The sequence below is a fragment of the Saccostrea cucullata genome, unplaced genomic scaffold, assembly GCF_032062105.1.
Source record: "Saccostrea cucullata isolate Sc308-1 unplaced genomic scaffold, CSIRO_AGI_Scuc_v1 ctg502, whole genome shotgun sequence".
NCBI lineage: Eukaryota > Metazoa > Mollusca > Bivalvia > Ostreida > Ostreidae > Saccostrea > Saccostrea cuccullata.
Window position 1 is genome coordinate 375,143 of NW_026937360.1, and position 12,392 is coordinate 387,534.

General features: G+C 30.0%; 1 protein-coding gene and 1 long non-coding RNA gene across 2 annotated transcripts in view; one reads left to right on the forward strand and one right to left on the reverse strand.

Annotated features, from left to right (window-relative positions):
- Nucleotides 1-2,791, reverse strand: LOC134248021 (uncharacterized). Its single transcript, XR_009987962.1, has 3 exons — nt 2,603-2,791; nt 1,556-2,010; nt 1-789 (listed from the first exon to the last, which is right to left on the reverse strand). It is a non-coding gene; the product is annotated as an uncharacterized LOC134248021 (long non-coding RNA).
- Nucleotides 2,792-9,856: 7,065 nt separating this feature from the next.
- LOC134248050 (innexin unc-9-like) overlaps nt 9,857-12,392 on the forward strand; it is a 77,358-nt gene continuing 74,822 nt past the window's right edge. Inside the window, exon 1 of the mRNA XM_062730475.1 lies at nt 9,857-9,982. Within this exon, the coding sequence (XP_062586459.1) occupies nt 9,981-9,982 (2 nt within the window). The 5' untranslated portion in view covers nt 9,857-9,980. The remainder of the gene's footprint in view (nt 9,983-12,392) is intronic.

A 12,392-nucleotide genomic window follows, 5' to 3' on the forward strand; every position in this document is an offset into this window, starting at 1 on the left:
TAAGTTTTTATTAAATTAATCATTGAATTTTGGCCAGATTATAATGAAAAACACACTTTTGAATCCACATATAACATGTATCTAACAAGTTAAAAGAAATGAAAATTCCGAAATTTAACCTTATTGCCCAGATTGAGTTGAATGTTGTGGAAAAAAATGTCGTTCTTTGATCACCATTTGAGTCCCAAGGTGAACGTACAATTTTCGAAACCTCATTACACACCAACAGGTCATGTACACTATCAATCATCTTAGTCAAAATATGATTCGAAAATTATATAAAATGTCAAAATAGGTTTGTGAATCAGGATTTTGTAAGAAAACATTTTTTTTTAAACTTGTATTTGACCATCAGGATGACCGAGAAAACCCCTTTGCATATGTAAATGACACTACCTTATATATATTATTCCAAATGATAAACTGGTTACAACATTGCTTGTAATACTTAGAAGAATATCAAGAAGGAGAAAATTTGACGGTCGGACAAGGATAACAATTTATTTTAACTTTCTTTAAAAAATTGCGTTAGTAATTATAATGACAGTATTCATAATTATGTATCTTCAAGGAACAATTGTCATATATAGAGTAAACTAATAACACATGTAACCGTAATTTTGTTACAAAATGTATGCTTTTACATGAATATTCGTTGTACTCTTTACAGTATATAATGCCTACGATACACTGTCTTATTAATGTACCACTAGACACAGGCGTGGGATTCTTTACAGATATCAAAGCCAACTTTGTCTGTTGTTCGTCACGCCCTGTGTTGCATCTTCTCTGTAAAAGATATCGCAGACAGATTACATATTGTCAGTGGGTCTCGCTAGTGCTTAAGATTTTATCGTTGTTCTCAGACTCAAAGACACGGAGAGTACCATGTCACCTTAATTTCTTAAAACAAAACATTTTTCAGTATGTTTGTTATCTTTAAGATAAAGATTATCCAGGAAATGTAAATCTTTCGTTCTGAAACCTCCCTGCTAGACTGCAATTTCTTTTAACAAGTAAGATTTGTTTAGAAAGTGGATGTTTGTTTTTCTGCTTATTTGTGTTAAACATGCAGCATGTTATTAAACTCAAAATGTTGTAAATGACAAAAATAAATATAAGGTTTCTTATACTTTCTAATTTATTGAACATTGTTAGTATCTCAAACTGTCACGGTCCTTTGAAAAGCAAAATGAAACACTGCATACTGTAGAAACATACATTTCCGTGGGGAGCAAATTTCGTTGATTTGTTATTTAACTAAAACAATTTCGTGGGTTTTAAATTTCGTTGTTTCGAAAGTAACACTATTTAATATATACTCGTATTAAATTTCTTGTGGGATTTAATTTCCTTGATAACTGTTAACAAAGAAATAAACAAAATTTAATCCCCCATGAATTTTTCTGATTTTTTGAGTATATTTAAGTTGGTGAAAGAATTTTAAAGCTACATGAATGCTTTGAAAATAAGTTTAATGACTTTTAATATCGAAAATTATTATCTTTTTTTTAAATTTTGCATCTCAATCCTCAAGAAATGAATATTTCCCAACCAATATTTCTAAAAGTCCTATGTTTCGTGGAATATACACGTAATTTACCCTCCCGGTGACGCCTTAATGTCGACAACACATCCCAGTCATCGTAAGAAATATCCTGGCAAAGAGAAGACAAACAGTTGTTTTTAATTAACACATGTTACACAAAAAATCAACAAACAACACACTGCCCGTGACAAAGACAATAAACAGAGTTTGGTGTGATGCAAGAAAAAAACATTTAGCTAATTAGCACTAACATTATTATGCTCTAATTAATAAAAGAAGTCTTTAGTATAGCGTCTGGTATTACTGACCCAGCAAACTTGATTAACACGTGGTGTATGGTGGTTGATCAAATCTCTAAATTCTGTTATTCCTTTGTCAGAAATTCACCTATCACTTGTAGTTGAACAAAGGAAGTAGTCCAAAAAGCTCTGTCTGCAAATTTCAGTTATATGTAAGTTTTGCTGAAAAAGGAAACCTCATATTCGGATCTTTTGACAATTTTTTTTAAAGATTTTAGAAGATTCTAGTGAAGGAACATCCTGTCATCAATTACAATCTCCACCATTCGATGGCTTGGTTAATACCTGAATACAAGGAACTACTGTACAAGGTACACGTATCCGAACAACCGTTCGAGTTTCTAATACAACGATTTTTTTTAAAAAAGCAGCTTTCTGGCCAAGATATATAACAATAAAATCCCCTTGTAGATCATAAAAAAATACTTCTGATGACAATCTTGTTTCAAATTTCAGCTTCTGTTATATTTCCTTTTGTGAAATATCTTTCTATATTATATTAATATATTGAAATGAGTTTGTAGTCTTTTATGCTGAAAGATGAAATGAATCAGGTCTCCGCTTAAATGCACGCGTATGGAGGGTGTGACATTCCTACTTGTTTAACTTATTCAAACAACATTGCCGTTGACTTGAGGGGAAGAAATTTGGAACATATCGGAAAGAATTTCCATATTATACTTGCATTTAATATTCTAAATAGAGTTTTCTTAGTTAATCCTTATTATGCACAAAGGAAGCTAGCTAGACAAACCTGACGATTAAAGATCTATTTCGATACAAAGTCATTGCCTCTCAGATTCAGGTAACATAAATTTTATGATTATGGCTTATTTGTCTGTTACGCATCTCATTTTCATAAATTTGGTCACACAACCTTGCATCAAAATCGATTGCATCTCGATGTTGCAACCACAATATGTGCGTCATATCTGGACAATTTTTAATTCTAATGGCAGAAAATCTCTGATTGTGCACCTATTTTTACCAATGTTTTGTGTTTACGAACATTTTCAAGCCAGATGTGCCAATATTATCGATATCATTGATTAAATAGCACACAATGAGGAAATATCAGATAGATAATGTTTGATATATACATGATTTATAGCACTAGCTGCTGTTTATCTGGACACGATAACAACGATTGTAAACAATAATCAACACAAACATAAAACACTATTATCTTCTCATATCAAATTTACATGCATATTCTTCATACCTAAGGCGTTATAAGTACATTGATAGCTTTCCAAATGTTGTTCGAGGGTAATTGTATGGCGATCACGTGATGTGTGATATGGTTAATATCAAACTCTTTTGTTTTGAATATTTATGCATTAGAAATTACATATTTGACATTGGTTTTGTTACATCTTATATATTTTATCTTGTTAGACCTAATTTTCAACATTTTTGTAAATGTCAATGAAACATTGAAAATAAGAAACAGTAATTGAACCTTAAAAAATTTCAATCAATACAAAATTGTGATTAATGCTCAGAACATACACTTCGGGAATTCCAGAGGTGTAATCATCAAATATATTCATGGCCGCCGTGATATTTTAATCAAGTAGCCTGAATATCCCATAGTCAAATTCTATATAAAAACAAATGTCTAACAAATAGAAGGAATCAGGTAAGCTAAAATACGATACAATGTTTGGATAAAATTTATTTTAAAATATCTGTTGAAATCCATGTAACATCAATTTATCTGAAAATAATAAACATACAAATGTGCTCATACATAATTCTGGTTATAAAGGAATTGAAACATATGGAGAACAGTATTCAAGATCATACAATCTTGATAAATTAAGCTTTTGATATCATCGATAGCTGCTTTTCAATAAAAACGGAAAGCGAAAATTTATCTACCTTGTCATTGGTCATTTACAAGATTATTTTGTTAAAAACATTCTTATTGTACACACAAGTACTCTGAAGATGACATCAAAAAGATTCTTTAGCTTGTGATTGACAATATCTTCGTGATTTTGGGAGACCCCAAAATTTTATACGTGAAAAGAATACACATCCTGTGGTCTTCAACTCGACATTTAGATATATGGACGATGCAGTGTCGATTAAAAATCATTATGGTTATTAAAATTTTTATGTCGATACGATATATCCAGGTGAGCTTGAAATAAAAAATACCAGAGATTATGACACAGTATTATATTGGGATATTTTACATGAAAAAGACGTTAATGGTAATCTAACAATTAAGCTCTATGATAAACATGATGACTTCAACGTTTCAATTGTCAACTACCATTACTTATGCAGCAATATACAGTGTACCTTTATCACCTGTATACGGAATTAATATCCCTCAGTTGATTTGATGATAACATGTACAATTTCTGAAACGAGGTAAATTATTGAAAAACATTTTGAATTTTTGATGAAAGAAGAATATCAGCAGTCTCTATTAAAGTCATCATTTTGATGTTCTCTGATCGATACAATGACCTTGTCAACAAATACAATTTATCATTGAGTTATATGCTGAAGTCAGAATGAAAAAAGTCAGTCCTGAAAAGTCAGTCCTCAGTTGCATTTACACATTAAACAAATTTTCCGTTATTTCCCAATCATGACAAGGAGCACACGGTAGTGTCATAGCTCACTCCTCCATGACACCGCACCTTTCATGTTTGCTGTTGTGCTCCTGTTTTGTATTGTTTAATAAATGAATACTGGTTAATATATTTCATAGAAAAGAGAATGTGATGAACCTAAGCCTATGGAATTATCAACCGAATCCATAAAGAATTATTTAAAAGTGGGTGATCAATTTTTGTCTCTTCTACATTATAAAGATTTCCTTAAAATTACCCTTTAATCACTGTTATATTATTTGGAATTATAAAACCGAGTTAGTTATAAAATGTTTATATATATTCCTTAGATGTTAAAGCCAAATAACAAGTATAAATCATTTGTAATGTACATTTCTTTTAACCGAAATATATCACTTTGAATCAAAAGTCTTCTTTCCAAATTCAGTGACGCGATGCACGTAAAGGTATTACGCTGATAATTGCTACAACGTGTTACATAGTAAATCGTCAGGATGAACATGAATCAATGATCTACCAATAAAACCAGGCATAAATCTACTGGACTTACAAGTATGTAAAGCATGAAAGAAAAAACTGACATCAAAGCTTCCTGTATTCATTGAACATACAAATTCAGAGTGCAGTATTTGTCCCGAACCTTTCAATAGTATAGAAAAAATGGTTCGACATCCAGCAGCAGCGGGTCATTATTTGTTGTCGACAACATCCACAAATTCCTGACAGCAGAACATGTTATTAGTCACAACATTTTCCAACTTTTTCTATGGAACAAACAAGTTAAGTGTTAATTGAACATTATTGCTTTTTACTTGTTTTTTGTATTCTAGCATGTTTTGATAAACATTATGTCGTATACTTACATATATATATGCTGAATTTTTTTTCAATGTATTTGAAATCCCTGATTCTGTTGCAGGGTGTTTTACTACTTCCAGTTGCAAGCTTTTTTAAGACTTTCAATATGCAGGTAAAATTTTTTTATGTGAAATATATCTGTATTTAAATACATGTACATCTATTCACCTGATCCCATGCACCTCTGATAATTTGGGAGCCCTTGTTTGCTCTTCTTAAATTTTGTATTGTTTAATGGACTCTGTAGCTGAATACTGTTCGTTATCTCCATATATTCCATCTATAACAAGAAAACATTAATGGACTTAATTCACTAGAGAGTGTATTAAAAGTTTATTTTTAGAAAATTGATACAAACTACACGTAAAGGCTATAATGTTACATGCACTGGAATGAAATGGGTAGCTTGGAAACAATTTCAATCCAGCAAAATCAAGATTAACACTAGTCTTATATATAGACAGACCTAAAATATAATTTTGACGCTTTTTAAACAACAACAAACATCAAAAATAACAACAAACCTCAAAATAAATGCTTAAGAAATTTAATGTACTTCATACATGTCGTATTTTTTTTTATTTTGACATTCATGTATAAAGTTGAAGGCATCCCTCTTGAGATTTTTTTTTTTTACACCTTTGCCTTGAACCATGTACACTTCCTTAAATTTTCTGTGTACACCTATTGTTGGAAGATATTATTTTTATTGTATATGTATGTAAGTATGATTAACATTGAATTAAGAAATGACATTACTTTAAAATGGTCCTATGAACAATGAGTGATTATACATGACAGCCAATATGTCGAGCATTACTTTTTTGTGAGACTGGAATGCCCTGCTTGGTGGTTCGAATTCATTACACGTTGAATTGGGCGAGGAACAAACTCCTCAATTGTCTTTGAATATACATTGTAATAACTGGTGCCAATAAAATTTGCGTAAATTTCTTGTTTAATTTCAGCATTTAGTGTCATTATATGCACTGACGTATGTGTGCAATATTTTTTTGATAATTTGGTTTTGTGTCAGGAATAGAATCTTACGCAAAATTGCATCTATTTATTACGTTTTCCCTCATTTATAATACTACTCAAGAGCATGGGAGAATTGTCAAATGTTTTTGTATGTGCAGTTGACAAGGGCAAGAAAGGGAGGGACAATTTTCAATTTTTGATATGTTTATTATCAGCAATAAATTTTAAATGGAATTATATCAATTCTCAAGAAGAACAAAATAAATTTCGCATAATGTGTTTTTCCAAGTGTTAGATCACTTCGAATGAAGTTCAGCTCTCAGCGTACTATTATGTTATTTTCTCCAATTTATTATAATAAGGCGATATCAAAATGCCCTTTCAAACGATGCTAAAACACTAGCAATTCATTTGAATCTTAATCAAATTCGTTTATTGATACAATTTTCATATCTAAATAATATATCTTTACAGATACTACATGCACACGTATCATAATATATTAGCAGTGCAATGATATAAATTTTTGTCTTTTATACTTCTTTCATTTCGTGTATAAATGTATAATACGATGTTGTTTCCTGCCTTTTGTTTTCACAATAACAACAAATTATGTAATTTCCTGATTTTGATATAAAAATTAAAATACCTACACGGCTATGTGTTCTTATTATAATTTTCAAATGAAAATCAATCAGTGAACGGCAATACGACAACAATTAACATAAAGTGATAAATAATTATATTTAACAGCTATGACATGTTCAAGAAATATAAATAAAAGAAAACAATACAAGAAAATGAAGACTATTCGGTATGTAAAACATCTTACCTTGAAGTTCAAACTGACAGGTTGCACCTTGGTCTTTTTCTACATTTACTCCCAGACTAAGACATATTTTTTTATTCCTTCGGCACATTTGATAGAGTAACAACCAATTGAAAATACTTCATAATGTTCCACAGAAACGACTTGATTTACGTCTGATATTATCAACTTTACATCATTAATTAGGTTTCATTGGAGCCTTCTGATATATATGTACATGTACACACTAGGATAATGTAGTTTGTATACAATAATGATTGTGAAATGTTCATTGTGCAACACGTTTTATATTTCAATTAAATTCATTTGTATAAAAAAAAAAGCTTTAAAATTTTAAGAATATGCAGGTAAACTTGTGTTACGTGAAAAAGAAATCAGGATTAACTGCTTGTAAGACAAAAGCTTAAAAATGAGGATTAGAATAAAATACAAAGGAGTTTTAACAGTTCACTATGTGAATAGATTCACGAGGACTAAAGATATTTTGAATAAAACATGAATTGTGTAGATTGAAAGTATTCAAAGGATTTGTACTTTATCTTAGAAAAGAGTAATATCACAAAAAAGCTGAAAACAAAGCCCAAGTTTGCAAAAAAAATACTACAATACAAATTACTCATTGTTAAAAGATTTTGAAGAACAAACACTCTTTAGTTGAGATGATTACGTAAGATAAAATAGCTGGTATGCTTAAATGTGAGGTTTGTTTTAAAATTCATTAAAACTCTATATGTAGTCAATTATCAATCGCTTTCTAGAGACGAAACAATCAAAATAAGCAAATAAATCTCTACACAGGTGGCAGACATGTTTTTGATTTCATTCTCATTTTGTTTTTTGTTAATTGAAGTAAACAGAAGCCATCCCGTCTTGTCCTGTCCGTGTGTCAGTAATATATATTCGCGCTTTGTTTGGCGAGACATGGGGGCACTTGCTATTTTTTGAAGCAGTAAAGTTCCCATATATCATACGAGGTATGCGTTAGTCTGTGCTCACCTTGAGAGTTCCTCTTCATATAACATTTGCAACCACTTAGAAAAGCAAAGTGTACAACATCAGCTATGTTTAGTGCAGCCTTCGAAGACAAATACTATAGAGTGACTCGCGTGTGTGATGAGGTACATTTATCTTGGGACAAAATTATTTCTATTTAGCATCGTATGGTAATTCTATGGAAGTCGATCTTCGGAAAAGTATTTTATGGGTTTTTACTTGTCATGTCATTGATATCTGTACCCTTATGAATGCATGGTATGAAGCTAAAGTTTATATCACTTTGAATTTAACGTGAATGTGTTTTTTAGGGCACTGAAACAGGGAAAAAGATATATACGAAAACAGCAGTTAAACAATCGCTCAAATAATGAGTAAATCTGAACAGCCCCTCAATAGACATGCTACGAAAACATACCAGATACATTTAAAATAAGAATGAACTCCTTTCGGCCCTAAATCAAACTTACTGATTAAACTTTAAAAATCATTAAAGACTATAAATAAATGTGGCCTGATTTCATGTTTCATCAGCGTCAAGAAAGGGTCAATTTTATTAATTTTGCACCTTCCTCCACCTATAATGAAATAAAAATTACAAAAATGATATCTTTATTATAAATTATCGATAAACAAATTTTTTGAAAACGTTTGAATATTAAAAAAATGAAATTCAAATACTTCTTCTTGGAATAAAAACAATTGAGATGCATAACGACCCAGAAACCACAGGTTGCAATATATGTACTCTAAGGAGATTTTGGAATCAATTATCATATTGAATTTCACCAGGAAAATCCATTAACAAAATGTACTCACACAATATTATGCTTTTAAAGAATAGATGATTCCAGGAGAAAACTTTAAATGTATATTACATAGCGCCAGTTACACTTTTAAATGCTGGGTAAATTTAGTTGAAATGAAATGATATAAGGTTCTAGCAAAAGTATGAAATTTATTCTTTTACATTTGTACTTTTACAAAAATGTCTGAAAAAAATTCCAAAGTACAATATTTTTATGGCTTATCAAAGCAATTGCGTCAGTGTCGCTAATGGAAATGATATTTCGATATTAAGACATGCAAAGTTTTCTACATTTATGATTAAATACAAAACTGTTTATGTGGTTTTGTTTTTCTTTATCAAATGTATTAAAAATTGTGTATTTTCTTGGTAGAAATCTCAAATAGAAAATGTGTTTTAAATATTTTGTTTTAAAAAAAAAAAAAAAAAAAATGCTTACTTAACATGTCAACTATACATGTATCTCCGCATTGAATATTGAAAATAAAAACAAAGGATGCATGACACTCAATATGTTTCTAATTTTTATTTGTAAATTTATTCATTAAAAATGAAAAAAAAGCACTATAAATATTTGTTAACTAAAAATGTTAATTTTCTAAAGACCAAGTTTTTCATTTAAAAGAATTTTTCCCTTGTTTTCACAGGTTCCAGCGTTTTTAAAGGATAGTTTGAAATTGAAAAGATGAACAAAAGGAATTTAACAAAGCAGATTTTTAAGTAACCTGCTTTTGTTCTTCTATAGACATTAAAATTTTCCACCTACGCAGTATACCATAAAGTAGAACATGTAAATTCCAATAAAGTTCAAATGTTATTGTACCTGCTATGTAGAACCACTCACCCATCAATATATGCGATAGGCATTAATAAATTTTCTTATAATATACTTCAAAGAATGTTTCTTAGGCAACAGCCTCCGTCTATAATACCGTCAATTAGCACATGCTTGGTTATTATTCTACCAGAAACTTTGTTTTACATAAAAGACGACTAGACTCTTCAACACGGTCGTCCTGCATATTCCATCATCTCTTGGTGAAGTTGTCATCCCAGAAAAATCGCAAAAATGTAAGTAAACAATATTTTTTATTATTATTTCAACATAATTAAGTTTTAAATATCTATTTATTCAAAAATATTTCCTTGTGTTTGGTTTGACTGCACTTAAAGTAAAAGGACTCTGAAATCTCCTAATTATTGAGAGAAAAACTATTAACTTTCAAAAGAAAACAATATTTAACAAAATTAGAACGTTGTAAATTACTTAGAGCGATAATGAAATATTTTTAAAACGAAAAAATGAAGCATTATAAAAATATGTGCAATCAAAATCATCAAAATTTGAAAATTCCTTATTTTATTCTCATTAAGAATATTTAAAATCCTAATACATCTATTCATTGATAAATTGCACTAATCAATTTTGTCTTGCATAATTAGCAAAATCGTGATATTTGATTCAAATTAAGGCTGTATAACCTGGTCTTTAAACATATAAGACTCAATTTTTGTGGCCATCTGTTCCTTGTTGAAAATAAGCTGTTGTTTAATGTTGACAACAATTAATTCGATGGGGTGTTAATGAAAAACTAATTGATTGCTCAGGACTGATAATTAAAAGCAACATTGAGAAAATATTAAATATACGGTGCAAATGTAGACGTGTTTAACATGTGATAATTATACCACCTACTCTTAGAAATGTGACAAAATTTAACGAATTTAAATGCGCGCTTGACAAAGGAATTTCTTTGTGTACTCGGAAAAGAGTGTTCCCTCCATTTTAAAAAAACTAAAGTTGCATTTTGCAAAACAAAGAACAATTGATATTTTGTGTAATATAATAAAGAACAGTAGTCAAGCTTAAAAATCCACATAGAGAGTACAAATTTTGAGCAGAGCAAACACGGACCTCCCAAAATTAATAAAGAAAAAAAAATCTCATCATTTCATTTATTATTGGCACAATAACTGTTTAAAGTCTGATACACCCAAAACAACCAGGAAGGAGAAATGTAACAAACACGCCTCTTTAATAACTTTCATTTTCGGTTCATTAGAACGTTAAGGAGCCCTATCTAAATGCCCCTTAATGTCCACACATTCTTGATGGCTTCTTCTATTGCATCCAATGTACGAATAATGGAAATCATGTGTTATTCATCAAATATCTTCAGTCTGGATAATGAGCTTTGTTTCAGGACGTATTTAGCACTAATTGTCTACAAGATGATCGGGAAAGAGATACTAAGGATTCTAAATTAAATGGTCAGTTAAACGGTTAATGATCTTGCACTGTATATTAACGAGGGACGTGAAGCCATAAGTTTATTGCAGCTTTATACACGGAGATTCGGCGGGCTTTAATGTACAGGATATTGACAGTTATATCTATCCATGTTGGATTAAACTGTTCTCTGTGGACACTAATAAGTTGTTCAATGAAAACCCGAGCAATTTGTCTGCATGCTTTTACATATAAAAGAATCAAATAAAATTCTTAAAATATTAACGATACTCCAATTCATTAAATTGACTATTCATATATTTTTTAACATACACAATAATTATTAAATATTTAACTAAAGGTAAATATCTACACTTTCGAATAAAGTTTGTCCTAAGGTATCTGAAGATAATATAAATTTCATAATTATCAAGATTATTATATTAAAAGGTATATAATAATATATTTTCCCTGTTCGTTTCAACAATTTTTTGTGATCTTTTTTAAAAATCGTTTTTCCCAGCTTCAGTAATTCTACGTATTTTTACTACCCTTACAAAGGAGTCCGAGTATTTGTTCAATGGGATGGGCCATTTGTTATATGAAACCCAGTGTATTGTAATATAACATTTTAGACAGAATTTTTCGAAATATCTTATTAGATGTAATGAGTTACTGCTTGGTGTTGTTCCATGGTGTTGGTTTTATATGTTCCTTTCTTATTATACATTGCTCATTAACCCTTTCTGCATTTCTCAATGTTGATGATTGCGAAGTGTAAAGTATTGCTGCTATGTAACCTAAAACATCTTTGCACAACTCATGGAGGATGAATTAAATGAGAAACAAAGGTACTTCATATGTTATTTGGCATCCGAAATGTATTACATAAAAAAAGTCAATAAAAATACAATCTATTACAAATAAAAATTATTCTTAAAAGCTGTTTGTTAATCACTCTATTTCTTGCCATTCTAACCGTAGGGAAATTAATCCAGTTGGAATGAAATCGAGCAAAACAGTTCGTTTCGACTGAGCACAACCTGTAAAAAAAGATTACTGAATTTATTTACTAAACTTATTTATTATCGATGCCTATAATTTAACATGATTTATTTCTACAATATATGTATTATTAACTTAAGCTTTAACATGTTTATCCAGAAAAATCCTTCACAATAAGTGGTTCAATGCTTAATATAGTTTATCGCAATAAATGAATAATAGGGGAAAATATTCAATTTTGAAACA